Genomic DNA, 26,835 nt, shown 5'->3' with positions numbered 1-26,835 from the left:
CACACATCACCTCACCTTCGTAAGAATTAGTGGAATTTGTTCAACCTATCCTACTGTGGAACAATAGACTGGAGAAAGAGTAGTTACAGCAGAAGACCTATGTCATGATATGGTGAAGATGATTACAGCATGGATAGTTTTCAAGATCAAAGATCAGCTCATGTTCATCGTGGCCTACTCTTTTATGTGGTGTCAGTACAGCCTGGCTTCAGGACAGGTGGTGTTGCACTGACCTGCTTCAGTAGAGGTGCTCACCGTTAAATTGTGCTGCTTAAAATTAGGTGTGTGCCATATGGCTTTACGTTTGTCCTATTCAGTAGGATATATGTTAGCTGACAATAATTAAGCATCATTAACCTCAGAATTTTTATTAACAAATTCAGAGAAAGAACAAAAGTTACACTGATTTCAGTAAAACAAAAATCAATCCCCTTCAAATACAGAAACTGCTAGGAATATGAACTCCTAGAAAACTCTGAATATTTTACAGATCTTGAAATACTGAATTCCTCATCCCCTAGGATGGTTCCACATTACTGTAACTTAATGCTGCACATTAAAATACCCTCATCACCAGTGAGTATGGCTTCTTCAGCAACCTCAATGGTAATTAGTTGAAATACTGCACACTGTTCATGTTCCCTTGCCAAAAGCCCTCAGCAAATCACACTGGGCCTTGGTTTTCACTGTTTGATTCTATATACAACACTAAATATATTTAGAGAGCAGTGCACCAAAGGAGAATAGCTAAAAGCAGCCACTTGTGAGCACATCAGGGGTGTGCTCAGGATGGCCAGCCCCCACCCACACGTGATACAGTGCCAATGGCAGAAGCAGAAGTCCACAAAGCCACAGAGACAGCACTAGCCACGTCTCTGACCCTGCAGAAAAAGTTGTACTTAAAACCAACTTCCCCAGCACTGCATAATGCAAAGGGTATCAATTCCACCTGCACCAACCTCATCACACAACTGCATAGGTATACAGCATCTTCTGAGCCATTCTGATATTTCCACTGCTCTGGTAAATGAGTGACAAGTTAAAGGCTGTATCTCTTCTCAAGTCTGTTTGATCTGTTTCTATTCCCTGTAAAAATAATGATTAAAAAAGCTATCAATACAGAAAAATAGTATAAAACAGAAACATGAGTAGCCATTACAGTGGAGTCAAATGATATTCATAGCCAGTAAAAGCTTTCAGCTGTATGGAAACAGAACAAGTATTCCTTTTGCTCTCCCTCTTTAAGGAGTTTCCACATCGTGTTGTTAATCACCAAAGTTATAAAATTTCACACTCAAAACATTAGCTCTAAGTTAAATAGCCAGCTTATACCCAGCAAAGTACTACCTTAATTTGTCTTTGTATGCTAAGTATTTGCTTCTCCAACCAGAATGTGAATATTGCTTGCATCTTCTACAGGATCACAGACTGCTGCTCTGAACTCCCAGGGCTGTCTAACACCTCAGCTCTTACATTACCAACACTGCCCGTTTTCTAAGCACCCTTGCAATGTTTCTACCTACCCATTCCACAGACCAGACTTGTGAATGTATGGCACGTCAATTAGGATGCAATACAGATCAAATATTATTAAACTATGGCTCAGATGCAATTAGGCATTCCTAATACTGGTCCATCTTGCTCCAGCATGCTGTTTTATAGCATGGGTGAGTATACAGAACTTCCAGTTATAATTCATTGCATGTAATATATAGAAAGGTCAGCTACTTAAGAAAAGTTGTTTAGCAATCCTTTTTGCTGCTGCTTCAGCCTATGAGTAAATCCTTCAAAATTCATACATCTTTGAACTTAACATATACTTAAATACATTATCAGGCGACAATCAGATTTGGGCTTCCAATAACAAGGAATTAAAATAGAAATTGAAGGAGGCACAACTACAGAGATTTTATGTACCTATTTTAACTATGACTAAGGAATTCTTCACATTTTGCTAACTTTATTCTCTGTCCATAACTTAAAAAGTTACAGTACCTCTAAGGTGAGGGGAGGAAGCTCAAGTGCTCTTTGGTAATAGTGGATTGCCAGGTGCAGCAATCCCAGCTGGTGCAGGCCACGGCCTAGGTTGTAGAAGGACTCCTGGCATGGTCCACGCAGGTCCAAGTAGCGGTGAAGGAAGGAGAATCCCTGCAAGAGAAATTGAGCACACAACTTTTTCCTCCCCTCCTGTGCATTTTATTTTGTTGCCATTTTGCAGTGTGATGATTCTGTTGTAAACAGAGGGCCTTTTTTCCAGAGACCATGTTGGTAATCAGAGAAGGTACTTCCTTCAATATGAGGAATTAGTTCAGACACAAGCAGCTAATGATCATAATTTAGGTCACCAGTAGGTCACTGTGGTTGAATTACTAATTAACTACCATAGCAGCAAGAAATGATGTAAAATCACTGAGTATAGTAAGCAGTAAATGAGGAGAGAGCAGGGAACTGTATTGCCAGGGGGTAATATAAATAGGACATTGCTCAAGAATGTATGAAAGGAGAATAAGGCAGTCCCTGTAAAAAAGCCAGGCTGGTTAAAGAAGAGAAGTGGAAAAAAAATATTAAAATTAGGTCAAAGTTTGCAAGTTCAAAACGTCTTCAAGTTGGACACTGTCATAACTGGTTTTGTGTTACAGTAGTTGGGGACCTGTAGCTTTTGTCAAGATCAGTGCAAGCTACAGTCTTCCAGCAATTTCAGAAGTCACAAGAGCTCAGGATCCTCACCATATTGACTGAGCTCAGCAGCTACAGGAATTAAATGGTATTTTAAGTTAATGAAAATACTTGGTGTAAAGTAGAGGAAATTACTTTCAAGATTCTGTTTGGAACTACTCAGTCCGTGGTTTGTAACTGGATCTTGCAGATTAAAAGAAAAATGTGAATAATGAAGCTGAAAATTTGAAGGTAGCTAAACTGGAGCTCACAAGATCTTTACAAAGAGTGTGTAGAGGCACCTAAAAGGGGAAAAGGAAGACAGGGGAAAAACCACTTTCCAAGCCTGTACAATATGCCTCAAGAATGCAGTGGATGAGACAAGTCTACAAAGGGCCAAAAAAATTTTGAAAGGAAACTCAGATTACAACCACCAAGAAATTAGTAATATTTTCACAAACAGATGGCAGCTGTTAACATCAAGTCAGTAACAAGCTACCTTTAGCCATAAGGAGAAGAGATTCAGATGGTGTAACTGTAGTTCAAAAGCACATTCATCTGTGCTCATGTTTTGCGCTTTCCTCTTTAGAAATGCCATCTTAATTATAAAACATTATTTAAACAGAGTGTGTTGTAGCCATAACCATCTGCAAGATACAAAGCCAGGAAAAACTGTGGGTAGCAAGAATCACACTCACCTGTACTAGAAGAGCATGCCTTTTCAGCACATATTTCTGAGAGGCCATGTGGATGAACGTCAGTCCAATACAGAGACTGTACAAAGGCTCATCTGGGTTTGCACGGAAGGCTTGCACATACTGACCTAAAAGCAAATAAATGAATCAAAATGATGGTTGTGAAAAGCATTCCTTAAGAAGCTATGAGCAAGAAAGAAAATATTTGAATTAGAACTGCGAACTATGAAAAGAAACAGTTTAATATACCTACATCAAAACACACAGGAAAAAAACAGGCAAGAAAACTCTGTATTTTCAGCTCCCACTGGATTCTGAAGGAAGAATGCAGACTGTGATGTAAAAATGGAAGCAGAAAACAATCAGATGCAGAAGGCAAACATGGTCCTTGCTGGGATTTAAATGTGACATTTGGAGGACTTGACTGAAAGCAGCAGGTTTACTTTGAAGGCCTGCTTAAAGCATGCAACCAGCTGTATTTGCTGTTTAAATTGGGCTGGTTCTGTCATTATTATCATCATTAGCCTTCAATTATCTTTGCAAGTTAGTTATATTTGCAATGTGTGCTAAACTTGAAACGTGACAGCTTAATTTTTATTAGCAAAACCCTTCAGCAATGCTCTGATTTGTGTACAGAATAATTAAAGCATCAGACTAGCATTGTGAACCTATAATTTTCTGATGAAAAAAAAATCTTTCCCTTTTAATAAACTTTCACTTGTTCTATTTGTTGATATTAGAACATGAAAGATATTACCGAGAGCATGCTTGAAACTGCCAGACACAAAGGCATTGTGCCCATTGAGGACACACAGCACGTGATTGTCAGGATTTTTCAGCATCAGGCGGAGACAAAAGCGATGGTGACGGACATCCTGAGACTGCATAGTGACTTGATTGAAGATGTTCCACAGCTGGGGCTTATTGACGTTTTCCATGACCATGATTCTACGGAATGAAAAGTGTGCAAGAAATTAGTAAATGCTATGTAGTATATACTGTATCTTCAATAAAATCTCAGCAGTTCAGGGAAGATAACAAAGAAGAGAAACTCAAAGAGAAGGTCAGTGACTGAGGCAAAGATGAGAGTGAAAAAACAGAACCAATGGTTCTGGGCAAATCAACCAACCTATTGCATTGTGCATTTTTGGAATCTGAGGCTATTGGAAAGCTCCTTCAGTTACAGCAGCCTTCTTTCATTTAGCCAAGGCTGGAAAGCATCAGCCTGCCTACTTCAGCAGTATCATCAGCAGTATGACTACAACCTCAGTGGAGGCAATTACAGCACAGACTGCTCTGCCTTCTCAGTAGCCCACCTGATATAGTTGTAAGCTTTTCTAAAGTTCTTGTCCAGAATTGCAGCAGAAAGCCCAAAGTACTCCAGCTCCTTGCGCTTTTGTCTATCCTCATAGAATGAGTAATATTCCAGTGAGGAATCCACAAGTAGCTCTGCCTCCTTGTACCGGGAGAGGTCACACAAGGCATATATAGCCTTCAGGAGGAGGTTCCACCAGTCATCTTTTGTCAGAACACTTGTGAGAACAGCAAAAATTGCTAAAAATATCAGAGCCAGAATGTTGACAAAAATTAGAACAAGAAAGATAATTTTTTTACAAAATAGATGCATGCATCAAACGGATATTTTCAAAGACGCTGAAGCACTAACTAATATGAAGTATTTACTTTTTCTCAATTTAAGAGCAGTTCATAAAACACCAGCAAAAAACACTCTCAAAGTGGGATCAAAGAGTAAGCAATACACCCAGTTCAAGCTCTAAAAATACTACATGAATGCAATGAAGTTCCTCTCCCTAATTTATCAAGCAGTGCTTAAGAGCATGTGGTCTGGCTCAACCAAGCCTGGGCCAGCTAAGTAAAATCACTTTTACAATGTATTTGTATTACATTCTAGATTTGCATGTATGATATTTCCCCTGAGGTGAATGTGGGCCCTTAAGATCTCTAGACGCCCTTCTCACTCTGAATTATTCTGTAATCTTACTATTTTTCTCTGAATGGGGACTGGTCCCTTAAGATATATTATCTTCAGTTTTGCTGCCTTCTTTGCCCTAGAAATAAAGCAATGCTAACATGAACTGCATGGATTTAGCATGCAAAATGGGAACATTTTTATAAATTTTCAGAACTATGGAGTTCACCTTGTTGGTTTGTTTTTAATAAACAATCTGTGATTTGTTACCTTTTGCATCGCAATTTGCTGTCTCTTGGTCATCATTGTCAGAAATTTTATCCCTTGACACCTTAATAAGATAAAGGTGTCTCTCTCCAGATTTGGAACTAGATATCAAACACACCTGTGCTCTGCCCATTGCTACCTAGAAACAAATTTAAGGGCAGCATTTCAGATTACAATGTAACATCCTATGACAAAGGCAGCTTTATGGCCAATCCATCTGGCTCACCTTGCATCCCAAAACAGTCTGTGACACCACCATACAGCAAGGTCATCAGAGAGAACATTCCCAACAGGAATATCATCTCTGCATTGTCTCATGCTCCTGTGCAAACTAGGCTAAGCAAAAGCAATATACAAATTCTTCAAGCTACTTAAAAAGATTTCTCCTGGGATTGGAACATCCCCGGATTAATTGAAATCAAGATTCTTTGCATAGAAGCATAAGAAGAACAATGCCTTTCTCTATCAGTTTCAGAAGTTTGTGCATAGTCAGCTCTCCAATCAGTATAATACAATAGTCAAGATGCTAAGCAGATGGATAAAATGGAGGTCTACATATTCCCTTAACTCACTCCCAATTTATAAAGAAACAAAAATTAATTAACACAAAACCGCCACCACTGTATTTACTGGCTAAACAAATTCTTATTCTGCCCTTCAATCACAAGAAAATAATAAATAAATCAAAAATATAATTGTTGAAATAGAAGCCAGTATCAACACCTCAAAAAAGCTCTGTGCTCAGTGTTAAAAAGGCAAGAAGCAGCTTTAGAATTCAGAGGGTTGTAAGCACACTGAGAACAGGGAGTTGAAGTCACTGTATCAATAATTACACACACAAACAGTCCTCTGTTCTGAGCACTACGGGCAGGACACCAGTATTGCAGGCTACCTGCAAGATTACTGCCTAACAAAATTATGAAACCACTCACATAATAAAAGCCCACTAGCTTTCCTCCTGAGTTCATTTGTTGTTTGTCTTGACCCAAGTCACAGCTGCCCAATTTCTTACAGCGCAGCTGGAGAGAGACTGGCTTACCTTCAGAAGCATTGCCAGCATTGTGAGCAACGTGTCAATGTAACCATACATTTTGCCTTGGGAATACAACAGCGTTGAGCGATGCAGGAGTAGCTTTAATTCCTGGACAACAGTGAACACTATTATTCAACCTCTTGCACAGAGAGAGTTTATAAAACAAACAATTTTGACTTGGTACAGTACTAATAGGATTGTAAAAGCTTCCAGAAAGCTCTAAGAATCTGCAACAGTAGGTAAGCTGTCCCTAAACTGCTCTCAGGAGTTACTGTTCCAAATTCTCCCATTTCAGAGACATCTGGTATGACTCTTACCTATGGTGAGAGTGCTTCTAGAGAGGGGATTCACAACCTCTGCTTACAATCAACAGAGGCCAAACCGTGTAGCTCACATGTAGTAACTGCTGATCAACTTGATGTAGAGTCACAACTGGCTCTCAGTGGCCAAAAGCTTGTGCATTGCACAGAAGTTATCAGGTGGAACTGGGGAAATGCTGAGAGAATGGTCAGGGGGAAAGTCAGGAGGATGTGACCCAGATGCTGTAATGGATCAGTCACTGTGCTCTGCAAGCTCCCCATGGGGAGATAAGTCTGAATCCCTGGTTCTATGCAGACATCTTGGACTAGTAGCACAGGCTGGCAGAATAACACATCCTAAATGGAAGCACAGAACACTTTACCCACCTGCTGGGCAGCGTTAGCATCCTGAGCCAGTGTATCTGGGTCATACATTGGTTCCAGAGCCTCCAGAGCTTTCTCAGGCCGGCCCAGCTGCTGCTGAAGAGTTGAAAGTGAAATTCTTGCATCAAGATGCAATGGAGCAAGATCAACAACTTTGGCATAGCTCTCTGCAGCACGCTCCATGTGTCCCAAAGCCTTCAAGCACTCTAGAAACACCATAAGCAATACAAGACATTTAAGTGGCAGAAAAAGAAGATTTCAAAGTTTGCAAATAAATTAACATGCCTTCTTAGTAAGAAGAAACACGTATCACCCCAAACATGTATTTTTAAATGATAATATTCAGATATCTGCACTGATGCATCCACAGTTTCACTTCAAACATCAGCAGGTGACACAGGATGAAATGCAGAATAGATGCTGCTTCACTTACATGAACATAAAGTACTTTTAGCTGATGTAAATTTCAGTGTACATGAAGAACAAAAAAAAATGTGTGACAGAGTTGTCATGATAAGCTTCATCCTGCAAATGCAATTCTCATTCAACCAGTCAATCTAAAATTCCCGTGGTCTTGGATAAAGGTCCCTGGAAATGCTCAACATTGTATTATCATCTGTCAGTCCCCCATGTTCAGCAGTCCTGCCTCTTCTCACCTGCGTGCCGAAGCCACACAACAGCCAGGTTGTATCGCTCTGAACAGACAAGGGAACTCAGGAGAGGCAGGGCTGAGTTGTATTCTCCAACATCCAGAAAAGCCTCTGCGACATCCAAATACAAGTCACCCATATCTTCTGGATTTTGTTCCACCAGAGTAGTCAAAAGAGGCTTTCAGAAAAACCACACAAAACACTTAAAGCACAAATAATCAATTTCTTTAAGGCATGCTTATTGGAAGCTTGCATTTTTATCCTACGATTTCTATTCTATTTGCATTCTGAACTATACTTCCTTTAATTAAATGTTAGTTTAGAAGTGAAAAATAAAAGATCTGAAATTCAGCATTCCTGAAGAAGCCCCATTTTTCTATTCTAGGTGTTTCAAATGTCCAGTGGGTTAAAGTGTCCATCAGTGAGGAGTATCCTTTTTGAAAGAACAGTCTTCAGATTTAGTATGGTTTTAAAACAAAGTGAAAACAAGTTCCTTAGTGTTCACAGCTTTGCAATATGGTCCTGGGCCTGTCACAGCACACAGGCTGTGACTTACTGTGCTTTAGTAATACTTACACTGGCATAATTTCTAAGGGCAAAGATACTATTTCTGCTATTACAGGCCTGTGAGGTTTTTCTCCTAGAGTGGGAGAGAGGCAAAAAGAATCTTCACAGCTCCCTCAACAACCTCAGTCTATGAAAACAGGAACAATTACTTGCTTTTGTGATTTCTTAGAACATTACCCCCCCCCGCCACGTGAGTTGGTTTCCACTTACACTGAGTGGCTCCAGGATATTCAAGTGAATCAAGCACACCATCAGCTTGACTGTGATGTCTATGGGAACACCCTCAGGTATGCAGCAGCTGACCTTCTCCACAGCTGTGATAAGATAAAGAATTTCCTTCTGAACTCAGAGGCTTTAAGAAGCACTTCTCAAGCACCACATCCCCTCCAGGCCATGCTCAGGAAGTGAGAAAGTATTCTTATCAGCTCTAGCAAGTGTTTGTCTACCTTTCTTTTCCTCCTCCTCTTTCTTTTCCAAGAGCTGGAGCAACGTCTTCCTACTGTCTCAGAGACTAATAATTCCATGTGAGGTACCAAGTGCTGTCAGTCTGCATTGACTCCAACAGCAGGATTCCACAGCGTGTGCTTAGATCCTTTGCCTACTTAAGAGGTACTTGCTCAATAAAGCTTTCCTTTAACAATTTATGCACCTGTGCCCCCCCTCCTTTTTTTTTTTTTTTTTTTAAGGAGATGCTCTGTATCAAGGTTCTTGCTCTTGCTAAGTGAAGTCCTGTGTAGCAGGCACTGCCTGAACACACTGTTAAACAGAGTTAACTACAGAACTCCACGCAACAGGTAGGCTGAATGCGACCTGATCAGAATGCAAACATGAGGCACAGTAGCTACCCATGACAATACCAGCAAATGAGAGGTCACACAGTAAAATTCCATTATCATAGGTGCTTCACATACAGTCATGACACCTTCTTAACTTCTGGTTAAGCTCTCCTTCACTTCAGTGCTTACACCAGATATTCAGTGCTAAAACATGACAAAACTGTGATTTCCAACCTAAGGTTTCCCTTTTACCTCCTACATCCACATCCCTTTACATCAAATCATAACATGCAGACTAATTCATCATTCTCTGAACACTGCAATACCCAGCACAAAGGTAACTATTCCCCTAATGATATATTTTACAAAATGACAACTGTCTATCTGGGTTAGAAGGAAGTTCTGAGTAAGGGAAAGAAGAAAAGTACAGAAGAATCCTTTTCTGGATGAAGCCCTGTTTCTGTGCTGTTAGAAATCTCCAGCTGTTATATGATTGCAAGCTGGTTCCTAACCATATGATCAGTTCATAGACTTGTCTGAAATTAAAAAAAAAAAAAAAGAGAAGAAAAAAATATTTACTTACCTGGAGCACTGGATTCAGCAACTGAATGACTCTGGTTGTCAGTCACTGCCTCCTGGCTTTCCTGAGTTTCTACTGCTGCACCTGTATCTTTTTTAAAAGATTATCAGATTAACCAGTAGTTACTTTGTGTTTGAATCCATAACTGATTGGCAGCTTACTCTGAAAAGCGGACTGAGTTTCTATTATTCTGGTTTGGGGCTTTTTTATGTTGTATTGTTTTGTTTTTTAAGGACAGCAGAGCAGGAAGCATTTATAAAAGTTAAAAAAGTTACAAAGCAACACAGAGTGGAGAACCCAGCTCTGTTTTAGAAGTCTTCTCTCAACCAATGGCACACAGGAGGTAACTTGGAAACATTGTGTTCTAATTTCCAGACTCATTATAGTTTTGTTTCTTAGCAATTATGTGCTGAAAGTCTCCATCAGGACAGTTGTTCATAAATCAACTGTATTTTTACCTGGTCAATCAGAGCAAAAAGCCAACAGACATATCTTATACCTGTACTGGGCTTGGATCAGATTGCTGAGACAACCACTTTAATCACAAAACAGACTGCCTCCTTACGGAGTTGGCGTGCTGTGTCCATTCTACAGCCTAAATGAACATTTTCAGATGAAATGACTTTGATAAAGCAGGTTTCTCAAAGAAAGACAACCTATTTCATGAAATTATAAGCTCTTATGCCTAGATTTCTGTTAGGTGGTTAATAACAGATGTAGGATGTATAAAGAACATTACTCTTAGGTCAGAGGTTGATATTCTTGAGCACAGTTGGCACTAAGCTTATCTTTTTATCTTTTTTAAAGAAGTTATTTAGCTGGTCTGATGTAAACACAGAGGAATGTTTAGAACTTAAAAAGCCCTCCAGTTGCCTGGAGAGCAGTCCTTGTCTTCAATGAGTCAGCAGGGCTATGGGGACACCAGAGTAACTTCTTCCAGCAGGCTGAGGTCATGCCATGTAACTCACTAAGAGCACCCACAGATTTCAACAGAGAAAAGCCTGTCAACAGTGCAGCAAAAACAGCGCAGCTGAAAAGGTAAAAGAAACTTGTCATATCCCATGAACAGCAGGGTCACAGTAACCACTTGACTGCTACTTACCCTTTTTCTCCTCAGTTGCACTTCTTTCTGGTACTTTTTTTTCAAGTACAATTCCTGTAAAATCTGTAATAACCTAAAACAGAAAAGTAACTTGGATCATTTCAAAGATTTAAAGCATAAATGGAACAACCAGCCTTTGGCAGTTTTAGACATCACAGAAGTTATCAGAGGTAAAGCTGCATTCATCTACCTAAGTAGAACCTTCAAAAAGAAACAGGGAAATGGCTCAGTGACTACAGTTCTGCTGTAGTAATAAATCCAGTAGCTAAATGCTGTGTACATAAAATTGACTGATTGATGTTTAAGGAGAGAAGAAGTACAAAAAGGGATCAGAGGAGTTGTTTGCAGGCTCATGACACTGTGCTCTGACAGAGTGCTGAATAAAATCTAAAGAAAGAGGAAAAAAAACCCTAAGTAATTTAATATCAACAAATAACAATGTTCACAAGAAAAGTCCCAATTTGCAGTGTCTTTTCAGTCAGTCTTGGAAAGTACGGCAATGGCCAAATATCAACATCTTCCCTTTCAAAGCCAGACCAAATCAAGTTGGAAATATGCCTCAAAAGTGAGAGTTAACAAATTTGGACCAGATAAGCAATATTCTCTAATTCCTGATGCCCTTGAGTTAAGGTGTATTGTCTTTCTGGAATGTATGCTTAGTGCTTAATGCATAAATTATTAGTTGCAACACACGTCTGCCAAAAATCACAACAATCTGCATTTGAACCATCAGAGCATTCAGTGTCATGATTTTAACCTTCCACTCAGAGAATGACTTGCTGGTATTACTCATAAAACCAGCCCGAAGGTCTTTGGCTACTAAGATTATAGTCACTACAGAGAAGGAGGGGAAGGATCCCAAAATTTTAAACCTCAAACAACGAACAAATCTATCATCCCTCAATTAATTCAATCCAACCATTAATTTAAATGCTAATTACTACAGAAGTAATAGCAAGCAGTCTGTTTCTGATTAGCTCTATTTTTACAGAAGCAGGACTCCATTTTAGCACTGCAGGAACATAAATTATGAACATAAAGCATCCACTCTGGCAGGCAAAGAGGTGCTGAAAATGACACCCAAGTGTACTGAACTGTCCCTACCGCCAGAGCTTTGTCGTACTGTTTGGAGGAGATGTACAGTTCAGCTGCAATGTTAACATCCTCCATGGACACAAGGCTCTGGTGCTTGGTAAAGGCCTCTTCCACTATCTCAATAGCAGAGGTCACATCATTGGCTTCATAGTAACTCCTATAAAATACAGATATGAGATATCAGGTAATTCACATAACTGACAGTATATACTTTGAACCGAAGCGAAAGGATTTCCATATTTCTCTGATTTCTGCTTATTAGCGAAGATTTTCATTAGCAAGTGGATGTTATAAAAGACAGTGAGAAAGGGGGTGTTTTTCCTTTCCTTACAACTGTTGAAAACTTTTACGTAGTTCAAATAATTAACAATTTTTTTCTCCCTTGTTTGTAAGGACATTACTGGAGTTTTCATCACAGCCTCCCCCACTGGAGTCAGGCAACAATCATGTACCACATTAACCTGCTTTAAGAAACCTTCACTAATAATATTGTTATAATATACATCCTTGTATTTTTCGGTACATTTCCCAAACGTAAAGATCAAAAGACCTTAAACTGTTTTGAAACAGACAGTAACAGCTTTCCACAAGAAAGAAGTTCACAGGCAAAAACTCCTGTTACTACTACACACTTTAACCACAAGGCTCCCGTGGCTAAGCAAATGCCAGCTCACTTGGCCATGTCTCGGGCCAGCTGCATGAAGCGCTCCCCGTCGGAGGGAGCCAGGAGGTTCAGGATGCGCCGGTAGCCATCCATGGCCATCTTCTGCTCCCCCAGCTGCTCGTACAGGCTGGACCTCTCCCACAGGTAGCGCACGTTGGTTGGGTCGTACTTGAGAGCTACAGGAAGAAGCAGCAGCATAGCAGGAGTTTAGGAAAAGGCAGCAGTGGATTTCACATTCATTTCCTTGATTCATGTTAATGGATATGCGCAGGGTTTTTGCAAGGACATCCTGCATTACAGATTCATTAATCTTTTATCAAAGTCCAGACAGAGGTATCAGAATCTTAGCACCCTGAAGCAAACTAAACTAGAAAGGAGAAGAAAACAAAATGATTGCCATTAGCACCTACCATTAATTTTAACTTATTAAAATGTTTGCTACACTACCTTTTGTGTAGCAGAAAACAGCCTGTTTAATATTGTCCTGCTCCAGTGACATTTCTGCCAGTCTAACCCACTCCTCAGTATTGCTAGGATTTAAGTGAGCTGCAATCAGTCCAAACTGCAGTGATTTCTCCATATCACCCTGGTCTTCATAGATCATGGCAAGAGTGGAAAATGGCTCATGAGCAAGAGGAGCTGTGAAAAAACAAAAAAAAATTACTAAGATTTATTGTCTAAAATCCACAATGGAAACAACTTGCCTTTCTCAAAGAACAGGTATCAGAATTATACGAAACATGTGCTGTTTAAATTCAGGAAAAACTTGCAGACAAGTTTCTGGTTCCTGTCTGTAAATTATTAAACAGCCTGACTGAATCTAACAACAACCATTTACAGTATTATTCTACACTGCAAGGCATGCTGATGCTTACACCTTGCATCGACAAAGACAGTAAAAACAAACTGTGTAAAGCTAAGCCAAGGCCTGGGCCTCTGCAGAATTGGGGTGCTAGGTTCTTTTTATAAGCAAAAAAATAAAGGAAGTGCACCACATATTCTTAATTCTATTCCTTATACCCTGACTTTGCTTGTAGTGTTTATTTTCATCTTCAGTGAAGCCACACTGAATCCTGCTCCTGCACATGGAATCTTCACCCCATCCATAAAGCCCAAAGGTTTGCCCATTCTCCCATACCTTGTCGAATGATCTCCATGCACATCAGGATGGCCTCCTCACGCTCTCCTCGAGCAAACCTGATGTTGGCCTCCCCCATCAGACCCCTCAAGGCACGGGGAAGTTTGCTGCGAGGTCTTTTCTCCTAAATGGAAAAGGGATGCTGTTTCTGCCCAAGGCTGACTTGTGCCCAAATTCACAAGACATCCTGCTATGCTTAACACCACCTAACACCAAGTTAAAATTTAAGTACTAGCAATAATAAATGACTGACTAAAAGACTTGCTAATGTTCATAGCTTTCTGACACCGGGAAAACTGATTTCATGATTTCTGAAAGCTTTCAAACAGTAAACTACAGTGCTTTTACAACAAACAAAGACAGCATAACAAACATCAGCATAAACAGGATTATCCTACTTATAAAAATTTTCAGGCAAATTTCTCAGTAAGCAGCTAAAAGTCACACAAAGTGTCACTTGTGCACTGTGGTCAGGAGACACATGGAAGTTATATGAAAATTAAATACTTGCTTTCATCATTTTCTTGGTCTCTCGATTAAGAACCATCTCCAAAACAAAAACATCTCCAGCTGTAGGCTGCTCTGTAGTTTCTTCTTCCTCCTCCTCCTCTTCTTCTTCTTCTTCTTCTTCTTCCTCCTCTTCATCCTCCTCCTCTTCATTTTCCCCAAGCATGGATGCAAAGACCCGATGGACAGATTTACTGACCCCATCTGCTGTTTCTCCTGGTTGAGAAAGAAGCACAATAGGTTTATGATATAATGAAGAGGACATGTTCTTCCCTGGACAAGTGCAGAGAAAACAGCAGCCCACTTGAAGCAGCTATTCTGTAAGAGTGCTGCCTGCAGAAACGCAGAAAAACTATTGACAGCCTCTTTGTTTTAAAGCTCTGCATTATTCATCACCAGTGCTTGGTATGGCCCAACCTGTAACATCTTCTGGATATCTGAAATGAAAGCAGGAAGGAACACAGAAAATGAAGCCACAGTTTAATCAACATTTTTCTCAACCCAGAAGACTATTAAGCAATTTTCAAGCATTGAGCTGGCTGGCTGCAATAAGCTTCTCAGCTGAAGAGGCTGTAAGTGAGCAGAGAATTCTACTATGCAACAATCCGGCAACCAATTTTTCAAAGTAACTGAAAACAAGATCTTGTAACCATTCCATCCATGACAACAAGTACCTTTTAACATGTGTAAACACAAAGTCCACGTATTTGCATTTCTCTGGAAAAAGAACAGAATTCTTTAAAGTAAGTGAGAAAACCATGCTAAGTACTCTGAATAAATATGCTTAAGGCATATAGTTTTTAAGAAATTCCCGTTTTTTCATTTACAACTTCTCATTATGAAGTGAACCCAGGCTTATAACTGACAACAAAACTATATACAAAACTCCAAATATGTAGGGTTCAAAGGTTTGAGCTGGGGGATTGGACACCTGAAGATTTGATTAAAATATAACCACAGTATCAAGCTGGGAATGAAAAACAAATGTATCACATATTGCCTATATAGGAGAGGCACCTGGGGACCACACCTGGGTTTATGGTTATTTGTTTCAACTGCGATATATTTGCTTATTTTGATTCTGACTTGGATATTAAGCATTTAAACACAAGACTTTTCTTCCCCTGCCGCCATCTGAAAAAAACATAATCATTAATTGAATTTCCCTTTTATTTTAGTCCCTTCAGAGACCAGAAGGGGAAAAATGAGCCAGGTTTTTATGAAGTTAATTATTGAAGAGCAAATACTTCCAGTGCCTTTTTAAACGGGAATGATTATATTAGAAACACCCACCATCAGTTTCATCCTGACTTTGGGACTTCCCAGATGCTTTCCTGGATGAAGATGGAGCCTCTACATCTTCCTCATTTTCCTCAGCAGATGCATTTTCACCATCCTACACAGACCAAAAATACAAATTATTACTTTTATAGTATTACCCATTTTTATTTCCCCCATATATTGTCAGTTACCATTTGGCTTTCCAGCCTTTGCACTGACAGTGAAACAGGTGGGATAAGCACTGTATTTTTAAGTGAATAAAACCCAGCATTACTTGCTTTCAAGACATTTATATTTTTATCAATGTGGGGAGACTCAGATGGTGATTGTTCACACTACAGAGAGACCAGTCCACTGCTTATTGGGCATTACAGTGAGGTGGGATGGTTGACTGCATTAGAAAGAAAAAGTTCTGTGTGACAAATTCTTCCAGAAGCCTGCCAATACCAAAACAGCACTCATTAATCCCGTAAGAATGCTGCCCTAGGCCAACACTTATCCTTCCAGGACAGCTGAGTTCTGCTGAATCTGCTCTCTGAAGACCAAGAAATGCAGAAATTCGGTAGCACGCTGACACAAATATAGCAAAGTTAAAAAGAACTGCAACACTCCGACAAATCACGCGTGTTTTCTTTTAATCACACCGCCTACGAAGCGTCGCACACAAAACTGCGTCTCCCTGTATTTTCTGCTGCCAGAAGTCAAACGAGGAGCCGCGCCGGCTCTCCCTCAGCTGCTGGTGGGGGAGCTGTAGCAGCACAATCCGGGCGAGCCGACAGCCAAAAGAGCTGCTCGCCCCGACCCACAGCACCAATTGCCCCCGCACCGCGACCTTCTGCCGATCCGCACGCAGACAACCGCAACTGCGGAGCCGGGCAGCGCGGCGAGCGCCCCTCCACACGCAGAGCAGCGCGCCGTGCCCCGCCAGCCGCTGGCATGAGGGTGGCGGCCCGGGCCGTGGGGCGGCCAGGCGGGGCGCACTCACCTTCTCGCGGCTCTTGCGCTCCTCGCGGCGCTGCTCGAACTCCTCGAAGGAGATCTTCCCCTCCAGGTACTCGATCAGCTCCGGGCTGAAGCCCGACATGGCTCCGCCACGGCCCGGGGAACCCTGTGCGGGAGGCACCGCGTCCCTCCCGCTATAGCGCCCGCCGCAGCCGCGCCCGCCCGCGCGAGTTCCGGGCGGCGGCCGCCGCGCCGAGGGCCCGTGAGGGCAGGGCGGGGCGAGGGGCGAGGGGCGGGCACCGAGCGCGGGGCCGGGGGCGCCGCCGCGCCGAGGGCCCGTGAGGGCAGGGCGGGGCGAGGGGCGAGGAGCGGGCACCGAGGGCCCGTGAGGGCAGGGCAGGGCGGGACGAGGGGCGGGCACCGAGCGCGGGGCCGGGGGCGCCGCCGCGCCGAGGGCCCGTGAGGGCAGGGCGGGACGAGGGGCGAGGAGCGGGCACCGAGCGCGGGGCCGGGGGCGCCGCCGCGCCGAGGGCCCGTGAGGGCAGGGCGGGGCGAGGGGCGAGGAGCGGGCACCGAGGGCCCGTGAGGGCAGGGCAGGGCGGGACGAGGGGCGGGCACCGAGCGCGGGGCCGGGGGCGCCGCCGCGCCGAGGGCCCGTGAGGGCAGGGCGGGGCGAGGGGCGAGGGGCGGGCACCGAGCGCGGGGCCGGGGGCGCCGCCGCCTCCGTTGCCTCGGCAGCTTCACCGGCGAGGGGCTTTAACTCCGTCCACAGAGCGATGGCGCAGCTGCGACCGGGGCCGCGTGGGGCACAGGCAGCCGGAGGCCACCAGGAAAGGAAGGGGTTGTGCCCCAGGAGGATCTGAAACCCTGTCACGGAACACCTTGGGACAGCTCGTGCTGATAAACGGAAAGGAAACGATTATTTCCCAGCTTTGAACAAAGACACTTGGCAGTAGTTAAATGCACGCTGTTGCGCTCCTCATTTATTCACGCTTAAGCACAATTCTGCTCACAGACTGCAGCAGCCGAAGAGCACACATTTGTCAATAGACAGAAAAATGCTCATTGCAGCAGGACACCAGATTCCATCGGCAGAAACGGTGATAGTGAAGAAACTTTGGAATTGTCAGGTAACAGTTAAAAAGTCAAAGCAGTAAAATTTTTCTATGAAGGTTTCCACTTGGCATGGAGTTCTGAAGTTAACGTCTAAAAAAGACAAAAAAATACAAATAGTGAGACTAATACAGAAATATCCATATGCAACCAAGGTATGATCCAAACCAAGACAAGAAAACACTGGCTGAACCTCTGTTCCCACAAAACGGCTCTGAACACAGACAAGAACTGCCATGACCATTCTGAATTATGCGGGACAAAACTTCCACCAGTCGTTTTCTCACTGCTGCTGTGACTTATGGTAGAGCATCCCTTCTGAATTCCCTTTTCATTTTTTTCATGCACAAATTACACATACTCTGGTGCTTCTGTTTTTCCTGATACAACAACTCGGCAAAAAGAGAATTTAGTATTAAAATTAGAATGCAATCTTTATTATGGTTCATATTAATAAGAATAAAACTTTGATTTTGATTATACACAGACAAGGTCTTAAGCAGGACAAGAACAGGACAGAGCTGGACATTCTAAGCTGAATATTGATTACAAATTAAGCCCTTTAAGATACTGAGTAAATCACCAAAATGTTTTGATTTAAATCTTATTGAAATTCTCAGCTATTTGTAAACCAGAAGAAAACAATATTTACTGTGAATGTAAAAGATAATGTATGCTTTATTAGTGCAATAACTTATGTCTAAATTAATTTTCTTAAAATACATATATCACAAGAAACCATTAATGTCAATTTGTAATCTTACTCTTTTCAATTCCTTCCATAAAACCTGCATCCCCTATTGTCTGTACATTTTCAGAATTCTCCTCCATATGACGGAGGGGAGAAAAAAGAGAAAACAAAAAAAACCAGGGTCTATATAGATCTGCACAAGCACCACGTGTTATTTTATCTGAGTAGTAATGACCTCATAAATCTCTGCCTCAAGAATTTTAAACCCCACTTCAGGCAAGGGTTAAGGTACTACATTTCTAATTCCTTCTGAGAAAGAAGTTCCTTTTATACTTCAGTCAGAATCTTTCTTGGTTACACGCAACAACATTACAGGACAAGGCACCCTCTTTTACCTTCTTCAGCAGAATCTTTCAGCCTTTGAAATAGTTCTGAAAGGATTTTTTCTTTTCTTCATAATCTGCAAATGCAGAAGCAATAGGATCTGAGTAGAGCCTTGGTCCTTCATTGTTCACAGTGAAAGTAGCTGGGAACTTTCTGAGATCGAGACCCCTGCCCGAGAAGTAAGCCTGGAGGGTTCTGAAAAACTGAACAGACCGTGGATGTGAAAATAAATAGAGCATGACCCATGGAGATTAATCATTTCTACTGACACAAATTAGATGTGGTATTCTCCTGTGGATTGAAATCCTCTTTTCTGATCATAACCTGATACAGTGTAGGTAACCTAATTCAGACATGCCCACTCCATCCATGTCAGAAGAGCAGTACCTCTGTCCTGCTCATTTATGCTCCCCACTGAACCACAGGGGCTGTGAGATAACTGCACCCCTTGTGAAACAGGCACAGCCAAAGCCCCGCTGAGAGCAAACAGGACACTTCTGTAAACATTTCGGTCAGAGTCAGCAACAATGGGCAAATGATTTGAACTGTCCCCTTACAATCACTTCCAAGGAGAAATTAAAGCTTCTTAAAACACTGAGGAAATATTACTGGAAAACAATTCTTTTCCTTCACAAAATCTTTATAAGACTGTGTAAATGTTCTGAGTGGTATTTTCAAAGCTGTCAGATGCAGACTTATTTGTACTTCCATGAGATGAAACAACATGCAATAGAGCAGACATTTGAAAGAAACACAGTAATCATTCCTCTTCTGTTTCATAAAACAAGTGGCTGTATAATCAAAATAATTTCTTAAAAACAAAAGCTGATGGATGGAGATACAAGCATGTTTTATGCACTACTGTGTTCTGAGAATGTCTCTTCAGTTTAGGGGTACATCTTGACTGAGAAATGGTTATTGACCATACAAAGTGCACAGCTCCTAATTTGACATCTAATGGGCCCCTCTTGCCTGTTAAATTTAGACGATAACGAATCTCTTCATGGAAAACAAAAAACCACACAGAACTTCAGCTCTGTTTCTTGAAACATTTCCTTACCAGGTCTCTGTTTCTGGGGTTATCAAGAGGCTTCCATTTATCTTCTGGTTGGAAAGGAGCACCCTTTGCCAATCCTCTCACAGCCAATACTACATACAGACCCAGGAGCAGCACTTTCCACATGCTGGAGATGAACAGACTGTCTGTAAGAAGGGCAAACAGAAATGCTCCTTAAATCCTACAGAGCTGTCGCTGGGAACACACAAATCATGTGAATCCAAGGAAAGTCTGCCCACTGCAGATTACATCCATGTGCTGTCAACTCTTTGTTTTCATAGTACTAAGGTACTTGGAAGAGCAAATTATTCTAAACAAGTGTTTCCCATACCAAAGCTATTTCTAGACACTGGACTCTCTTCTGAGGGACCAGCATAACACTCAACACAACATATTACATTTGTAAGTTTACATTTATTACACAAAGCCATTTTCAGTGGCTAATACAGCACCAGAACTCTATGTGCTCCAAGGAGAATGCAAAAATATGGCTCAAGATCCAGAGAGCTCAGTTTTTAAAACTGCATTAAATTTTACTACATAAAATAGTAAGTACATTGGTATTTAATACAGCCTGGTCTAACATACTAGAGATCCATTTCACAACTTGACTCAGGGGGAGAAAAGGAATTCTCCCTCTCACATTCTTTAAAATAGAGCTTACCAGGGAATTTGGCTTTGGCTTGCCCCGTCTTGGTTGGTCTCCTCCTAATCTGTGAACAACCTGATCTGTGCACTTATATTTCTAGTAGAATGTAGGTGGGTGTCAATGACGTTAGCAGGAGTTCAAAAATACAGTAATGATTCCATTTCCAACCACGACATAAAGACCCTTGAGAATTTCATCCTTGATACTCTTCAGACCTGTTGCTATTGAACAGTGCAGTACAAATTCCTCCCAAGCCATACTGCAGAAAATTGGTAGTAGGCATACAGGAAGTTTAAAACAATTCCCAGGAGAAATGGCACAGCTTTATCAAAATATTATTTTTAGTTAAAAGTAATTAGCCATATCTCTAGAATGGTGACTAATGGTTTTCAAGCAAATGAGATATGGATCACTCTCTTGATGCTGGAAAAAGAGAGGGAAAAGTAAGGTCTGCTTCAATATCCAAAATCATAACATTTTAATGGAAGGACTGCTTTCCTTCCCTAATTTTATCAGCAGTTAATATCCTCCTGTCACACCAGAAACTAAGACAAAGGCTGCAAGGAGGACTCTGCTAATTTACCTTGGCCTTAGTGCATAGCATTCTTCATATCAAAGCTGTTCATATTTTTTTATTATTTCACTGCACTCTTCTCTCCACTATGTAGATGATACATGATTTAGTATCACATAAAATATATCCCTAAATAGACATGTTAAAATTAAAAATATTTGACCATCACCTTCCTCCAGAGTGTAGATGTGCATGTCTGACTAGATGCTTTATATTTTTCTTTGGTTTAAATTTTGAAAGCAAAATAAAAACCTGCCACCACCCTTTCAGGAAGGTAATGTTTAGGACATCCAAACATCATTAGCAACAAGGTAAACAAAATCCTAGCAGTGTTATTTTCGTGACAACAGCAGTATGTAATAAAATCAAGAAAATTTATCCAGCTTGTTTATTATTCTGCATATTTGGATTAAAAAAAAAAATCATACACACAAAAAAGAAAATCCATCAAGCCCCATCAATTATGTTTCATAACACTCAACTTCCAGATAGTGAACTCATCAAGAACAGAGCAGTAGCACCAGAATAACTTGAAAAAGGCAGGTCCCACCATAAGGGAACTGTCTTTGTTGGTCTTCTAGGCAGATATTTATTTCAGCTAGAAGTAGAAATATGCTCTGACAAAATGACAGAAAGGGGAAAGGCAAGATTTACAGTTTGATTTACAAGATTTACAGTTTGATTTACAAGATTTACAGTTAGATTTTAGTTCCTTCTTTAGCTTTGGAAAGAGGACGAGGACAAAAAAAAGCCAGAAGAGCTGGCAGTTTTCTTCTACCTCTTTTTTCCCCCTCAATTAATTTATTGCCTTGATTTCTTTACAAAGAACTGGGGATATGCAGTATATTCAGCTAGTAAAACATACTGAAGCCATCTGCAAATATGAAACAAGCTCTATTAGTGGAGGAACTCAGGCAATTTGGGTGACTGATGAAGCATGCAGATATGCAAGAGACTCAATTAGCATATATTTTCTGTGAGCTGTCTAAAAGAAAAATCCTTACACATTTGTATTGTTGCTTCCTGTGAGTTGAAGCTCTGAGAAACTGTTGGAGCTAAGAAGTCTGTTTAGACCTAGAGCTCATTTTAATGTGTGGGTTGGTCTTTTTTTAGTAATTTCAATTCTTTCCTTCAGGGAAAGTCAAATACAAGCTGAACACATTCATATTAAAATAGTATTAGTATACTTACACTGTCTGAATTGAATTGCATCCTCACTTTTGAGGACAGTAGCTAAGTTTAACAAATGCTGTCAAAGCCAGATGTCAGGGTGCTGCCTTTTTAATGCACCCAAATTTAAGCGTTAGGTTTTCTTGATAAACATCTTCAATAAATCCAATGTTTTCAAAGTGTCTGTACAAATTATATAGCCTTTCTGGCACAGGAAGTAATGTTCATGTATGTTTGAATTAAATTGCCGTGAAGATGAAAATGCTGACAACATTGTTTGCTAAGTCCCATGCAATTCACCTCTAAAATATAGTAATATAAAATATACCAGTTTAGCTGAGAACAAGGTTTATACATATGATGCTCTATATAAACTGTATTATTCAGCAAACACTTTGATTTTATTGCATTTCCCATTCATGAAGCCTAAGGTGCTGGAGTTAAGATGCTGAGCCAAGCTTCATCCTATCTATCAAACTCTCTCTATTGCAGTGAGGTGTGAAAGAAGCACCTGTTAAAGCACTGCTCCAACCACAAGGCTTTTTATTTACTACTTTTATTTTCTGCTTAGAATCCCAAGTATCACAAGTCAGAAGGAAAAGCACCAGACTGCTCCACACGAGTACCTGAGCCAAGACTAAAGGCAAACGTTGCTCACAACACTCACCAGCGCGTTTGTACAACAGCAGTACAGGTAACACAACACTCCACAGAGCAGCACTGCCAAGGGGCACTTCTTGTGAATTACAACCATTTGTACCAATGCGAGCACGTTGAAATACCATACAAAAATACACAGAAGTGTTTCTTTAGCAGGGGATTTGCTATACAATGCACTTAAAGTCATGCACACTTCAGTAAAAAAAAAAGACAAAAAAAAATTGAAGTACACTCTGCAGCCAGGGAAACCGCCAAACAAAACAGGAGTATCCCAGAGTAGCTCCCAATCAAGTTGCCCTCAACTACAATAAAAAAGTATCTAAATGCAGTTTTTAAAGGCTATGAGATTTCATCTTTCAGCAATTACAACATCATCTGAAAATGTCTCTTCTCCAAGGTTTTCTCAGCATCTCACAAGACAAGGACTTTGCCAAAGTTTATGATACATGACATGATCTGTAAGAACTTAGTTCTTAACATTTTTATAAGCACAACAATTTGCTATAGCATTATTCAAACACTTATCGATAAGATCCTGCCAGCATCTCTAAAAACCTGTAAATATTGAGTTCATGTACAACATCAGATTTATGGTAGCTACATAAAAACTGAAAACAGAGGAAGAGTTAGACTGCTAAGACAGACTGCTTGAGAAATAAGATTTCCCCCAAAATTACATATGTTTTCTTCAAAGTTTTAAGTCCTTTTACAACCAACAAATCCTTCCCTCCCCACTAATTAGCCAAACCAGGTATTTTGGCCAACATTATTCTGTCTTTGTGCTTGAAAAAACAACTAAAAGGTCAGTGGGGAATCAAGTTACACAGTTTCTCTCGAGTTATCATCATACATAAAGGCCTTAAAGGTAGTTCTACCTTCTCAAGGGTGTCAATACTGGAACTCCAGTGGCTAGAAAATCACCAATGGTCAGGAGTGCTGAAACATCACCACAAAATAAAAAGTGAGGTGACTGGAATGTGTTTAAGCAGCAGGGAAGACACCAAGACTGTGTGTTCCATGTTGTGCTCAGCAGCAGCAGCAGCAGCAGCACTGTGGCACCCAGACTGAAGTTGGAGCTCAATGAGGAAGTTTACCAGCTCTGTGACCAGCTGATGGGCAGTTGTTTGTGTGCATGTCTAAATCCCCCAGTACAACAATACGCTCTGAGATGGCATCACTTCCCAAGGTTCAGTGCTATGTGGTGCTAATATGGGAGGGGGGGAAGTCAGAATTTGGGGGGTTTGTTCAAAACACACGAAGAATCCTCTAGAGATGAATAAGAAAAGCCAGCAGTGGCTTTTCCTGAGCTATTTGTGTTAAAAATATATGTAAGAAATCCTTCTACTATACTAAAACAAGAATTTAAGATCTTAAGTATTTCTAGTTTTCTTTAATGAGTTAGGATAAAAAAGGGTAATTTTTTTTCTCCAAAAAAGGGAATCTACATGTGATTTTTCAGGGATTTACATGTGAATATTTTTCCTAAAAAGTAAAATTTAGTATTCAAAACTTCTGGAGCCTTAACACAAACAATCAACCCTGCCTCGGTCTAGTTTTCTTCTCACACTGGTGAAGATTTTGCTATTTAATGGCTTAAATACAGTATTTTGCTTAAACTAAAATTAAGAGGTTTTTTTTTTGATGACTAAAGAGCAAAATGTTTAAAAACAATTTGACACACAGACTTCAAAGCTAAGACAGATATCTGCAACTAGTTTTCCTTCCTTATTTTTCTTCTGGTCACAACAGAAAGGCTTGAAAAATTCAGGTCAGCTAAAGCTGACTTCGGTTGGTGTGATTCCAAACAAAAAAAATGCTGTACTTGTCATAAATCTTCATTTCTCTAAGTGTAAAATGGGGTCAAAATAGTTTAAACCATATTCCCCAAAATCATGTTTCAGTATGATCCACACAAGTATTTTTGGTCAACTTCAAAAATCAAATATAAGGCTATGGAAGTCCACAGGCTACAGTTAAGAGTGTATTCATTTACTAGTTTAAGGCACAGTATATATATAGTTTGTTTTTTTTTTTCCTCTAGAAAGCTACAAGTTTGAAGTCACAGTGAGGAATTTCAGTTTTGGTCTGGCACTCTAATTATATGTGTCCTGTCTACACCTGTAGACTTCTGTAAAGTATTCCAGCTGTCAGGTGCTGCAGTCTCAAATTCCGTTTCCAAAATCAGCGTGGAGTAGGTGGAAAATACTGAAGCCTGAATTGATCCTAAAATAGTGCACTTAGCCTTTTGTAAAAATAAACAACACACTTGCACATTTGATACTTAGATATACCCTGAAATTATTTAAGTTGGAGGGGAAAAATAATCTTGGCTGGTAATTCAACAAACAGAACAAGTCTACAGGACTTCCTGCTGCACTTCCTCCCAGGTCAGTCCCAGTTCCCACTGCTGAGGGAACATTCTGCTTGGCACTGCAGGGCAGGGACACTGCAAACCAGAGAGAGCTGCCTGTGCAAGGAGGGCCTGCAATGATGTGCCACAAAGAACAAACAGGATGATGTTCAGCACTCCTGGTTTTTAGAGACAAAGTCAGCTCTGACACCACACAGTCCTACAGAATCCAGAGCACAAGCTGCCAGTAACTGAAGAGAGGCAATGCTTACAAGGTTTGTTTATGACAGCATGAATAGCAAAATCTGTCTACATTTAAGAATGCAGAAAGAAACTTTAAATCTTAAGAAAATAAAGTCAGAACATCACAGCTCAGATTTTCATCCCACAAGGCAATAAGCACATATTTGAGGCAGTTATGTGCTTAGACACCTGAAAAATTGAGGGCTGGGCAGATTTGCTTAAGTAAGAGCTATGGAATTTTCTCTCTAAATGCTTAAAATTCATTTTTAAAAGCAGCAGTGTCTATTAATAAGACAAAGTGTATAATTTTTACTTGAGTCTGAGGATAGATGAGCTGATTGAAAGCTTTGAACACATTTTCCCATAAATAAAAATATACATCAGAAAGTATAGTCTTTACAAAAAGTTTTCAAATTTTTTAAGACTTTATGGATTCTAATATTCTTATTTAAAGTTCTGGCTCTAAAAAAAAGGTAGAAATTGTACTTTGAAATAAAAAAATGGGCTAGTTTTGAATTATTCTTCATTGTCACACATTTCCTAGAGGCTATACAACAGCAGTATGTAGCTTTAGTGACAAAAGTATGTCTCCCCTAAAGGAACAGTGATGAAAATTTTATATTTTACAGTGCTAAATGCTTACAAAAGCTATACTGATTATCTCCCAGAAAACAAAGAGATGCAAAAAGTCAAAGCTGTAAATTAAGTGAGAAACATTCACCATTAAAACATTAAATGGATAATAAGCACTAAGAATTCAGTCTACTTTACAACTAACAATTTTCTAGTAGCTTAGTGAATTAGAACAGCAGCACAATTCTGTACAGACTCTACAACCACTTCCAAAAACATTTTCATAGCTCAGAGTATTAAAGGTCAGTAAATGGCTGGTTTTATCTCAGTATAAATACAACAGAAGTCTAAACACACTCAGCCCTGTATTGAAATAACTTGATTCAAATGAAAGTTTCTCAAAGGTTTACATTTATTAATGGCTGCATAACAGACTTTATTCTGTGCTGTCAGATGGATCAGATTTATCAGATGTCAGAACACCAAGCGAGTTCATCACTTGTTACTGGCACACACATGGAAAATGAGATGTATCAAACACTGACATATACAATGCTTTTGAGGTTAAATGTCAATACATTTTATTTTATTAATCACTGACTTTAAAGTTAGTCCAATTAGCTTATAAATGAAAAATACACTTAGACATACCAGAAGTCTCTATGCCTTCTACAATGTATTAGTACTGCACTGCTTACAGTTTTGTCATTATTCATCTATTTGTTTTGAAACGTAGCAAATTTATATTAAGGAATGATTTGCTACATGAATTAGGTTACTCAAAACCAAAATCAGGGCAGAACTCT

The 26,835-nt window shown here is 40.4% G+C and overlaps 2 protein-coding genes across 2 annotated transcripts; both read right to left on the bottom strand.

The window, feature by feature from the left end:
• Window positions 1-352: 352 nt before the first annotated feature.
• On the bottom strand, window positions 353-16,764 carry GTF3C3 (general transcription factor IIIC subunit 3). Its single transcript, XM_068196321.1, has 19 exons — window positions 16,609-16,764; window positions 15,636-15,738; window positions 14,347-14,558; window positions 13,836-13,959; window positions 13,145-13,336; window positions 12,708-12,873; window positions 12,043-12,190; window positions 10,939-11,011; window positions 9,840-9,926; window positions 8,691-8,794; window positions 7,920-8,091; window positions 7,267-7,469; window positions 6,587-6,688; window positions 5,551-5,686; window positions 4,667-4,904; window positions 4,108-4,298; window positions 3,354-3,478; window positions 1,996-2,148; window positions 353-1,086 (listed from the first exon to the last, which is right to left on the bottom strand). The coding sequence occupies exons 1-19, from the start codon at window positions 16,705-16,707 to the stop codon at window positions 964-966; spliced, it is 2,751 nt and encodes a 916-aa protein (XP_068052422.1). The 5' UTR covers window positions 16,708-16,764; the 3' UTR covers window positions 353-963.
• Window positions 16,765-17,462: 698 nt separating this feature from the next.
• Window positions 17,463-21,644, bottom strand: C7H2orf66 (chromosome 7 C2orf66 homolog). The gene is made up of 4 exons (XM_068196320.1): window positions 20,475-21,644; window positions 19,814-19,956; window positions 18,765-18,956; window positions 17,463-17,771 (listed from the first exon to the last, which is right to left on the bottom strand). Exons 2-3 carry the CDS (start codon window positions 19,934-19,936, stop codon window positions 18,783-18,785), a joined length of 297 nt encoding a protein of 98 aa, XP_068052421.1. The 5' UTR covers window positions 19,937-19,956; window positions 20,475-21,644; the 3' UTR covers window positions 17,463-17,771; window positions 18,765-18,782.
• Window positions 21,645-26,835: the final 5,191 nt, after the last annotated feature.

The sequence above is a fragment of the Anomalospiza imberbis genome, chromosome 7 (assembly GCF_031753505.1).
Source record: "Anomalospiza imberbis isolate Cuckoo-Finch-1a 21T00152 chromosome 7, ASM3175350v1, whole genome shotgun sequence".
NCBI classification, from domain to species: Eukaryota; Metazoa; Chordata; class Aves; order Passeriformes; family Viduidae; genus Anomalospiza; species Anomalospiza imberbis.
The sequence above is the reverse complement of the archived record's forward strand: the minus strand, read 5'-3'. Positions and strand labels throughout refer to the sequence as shown.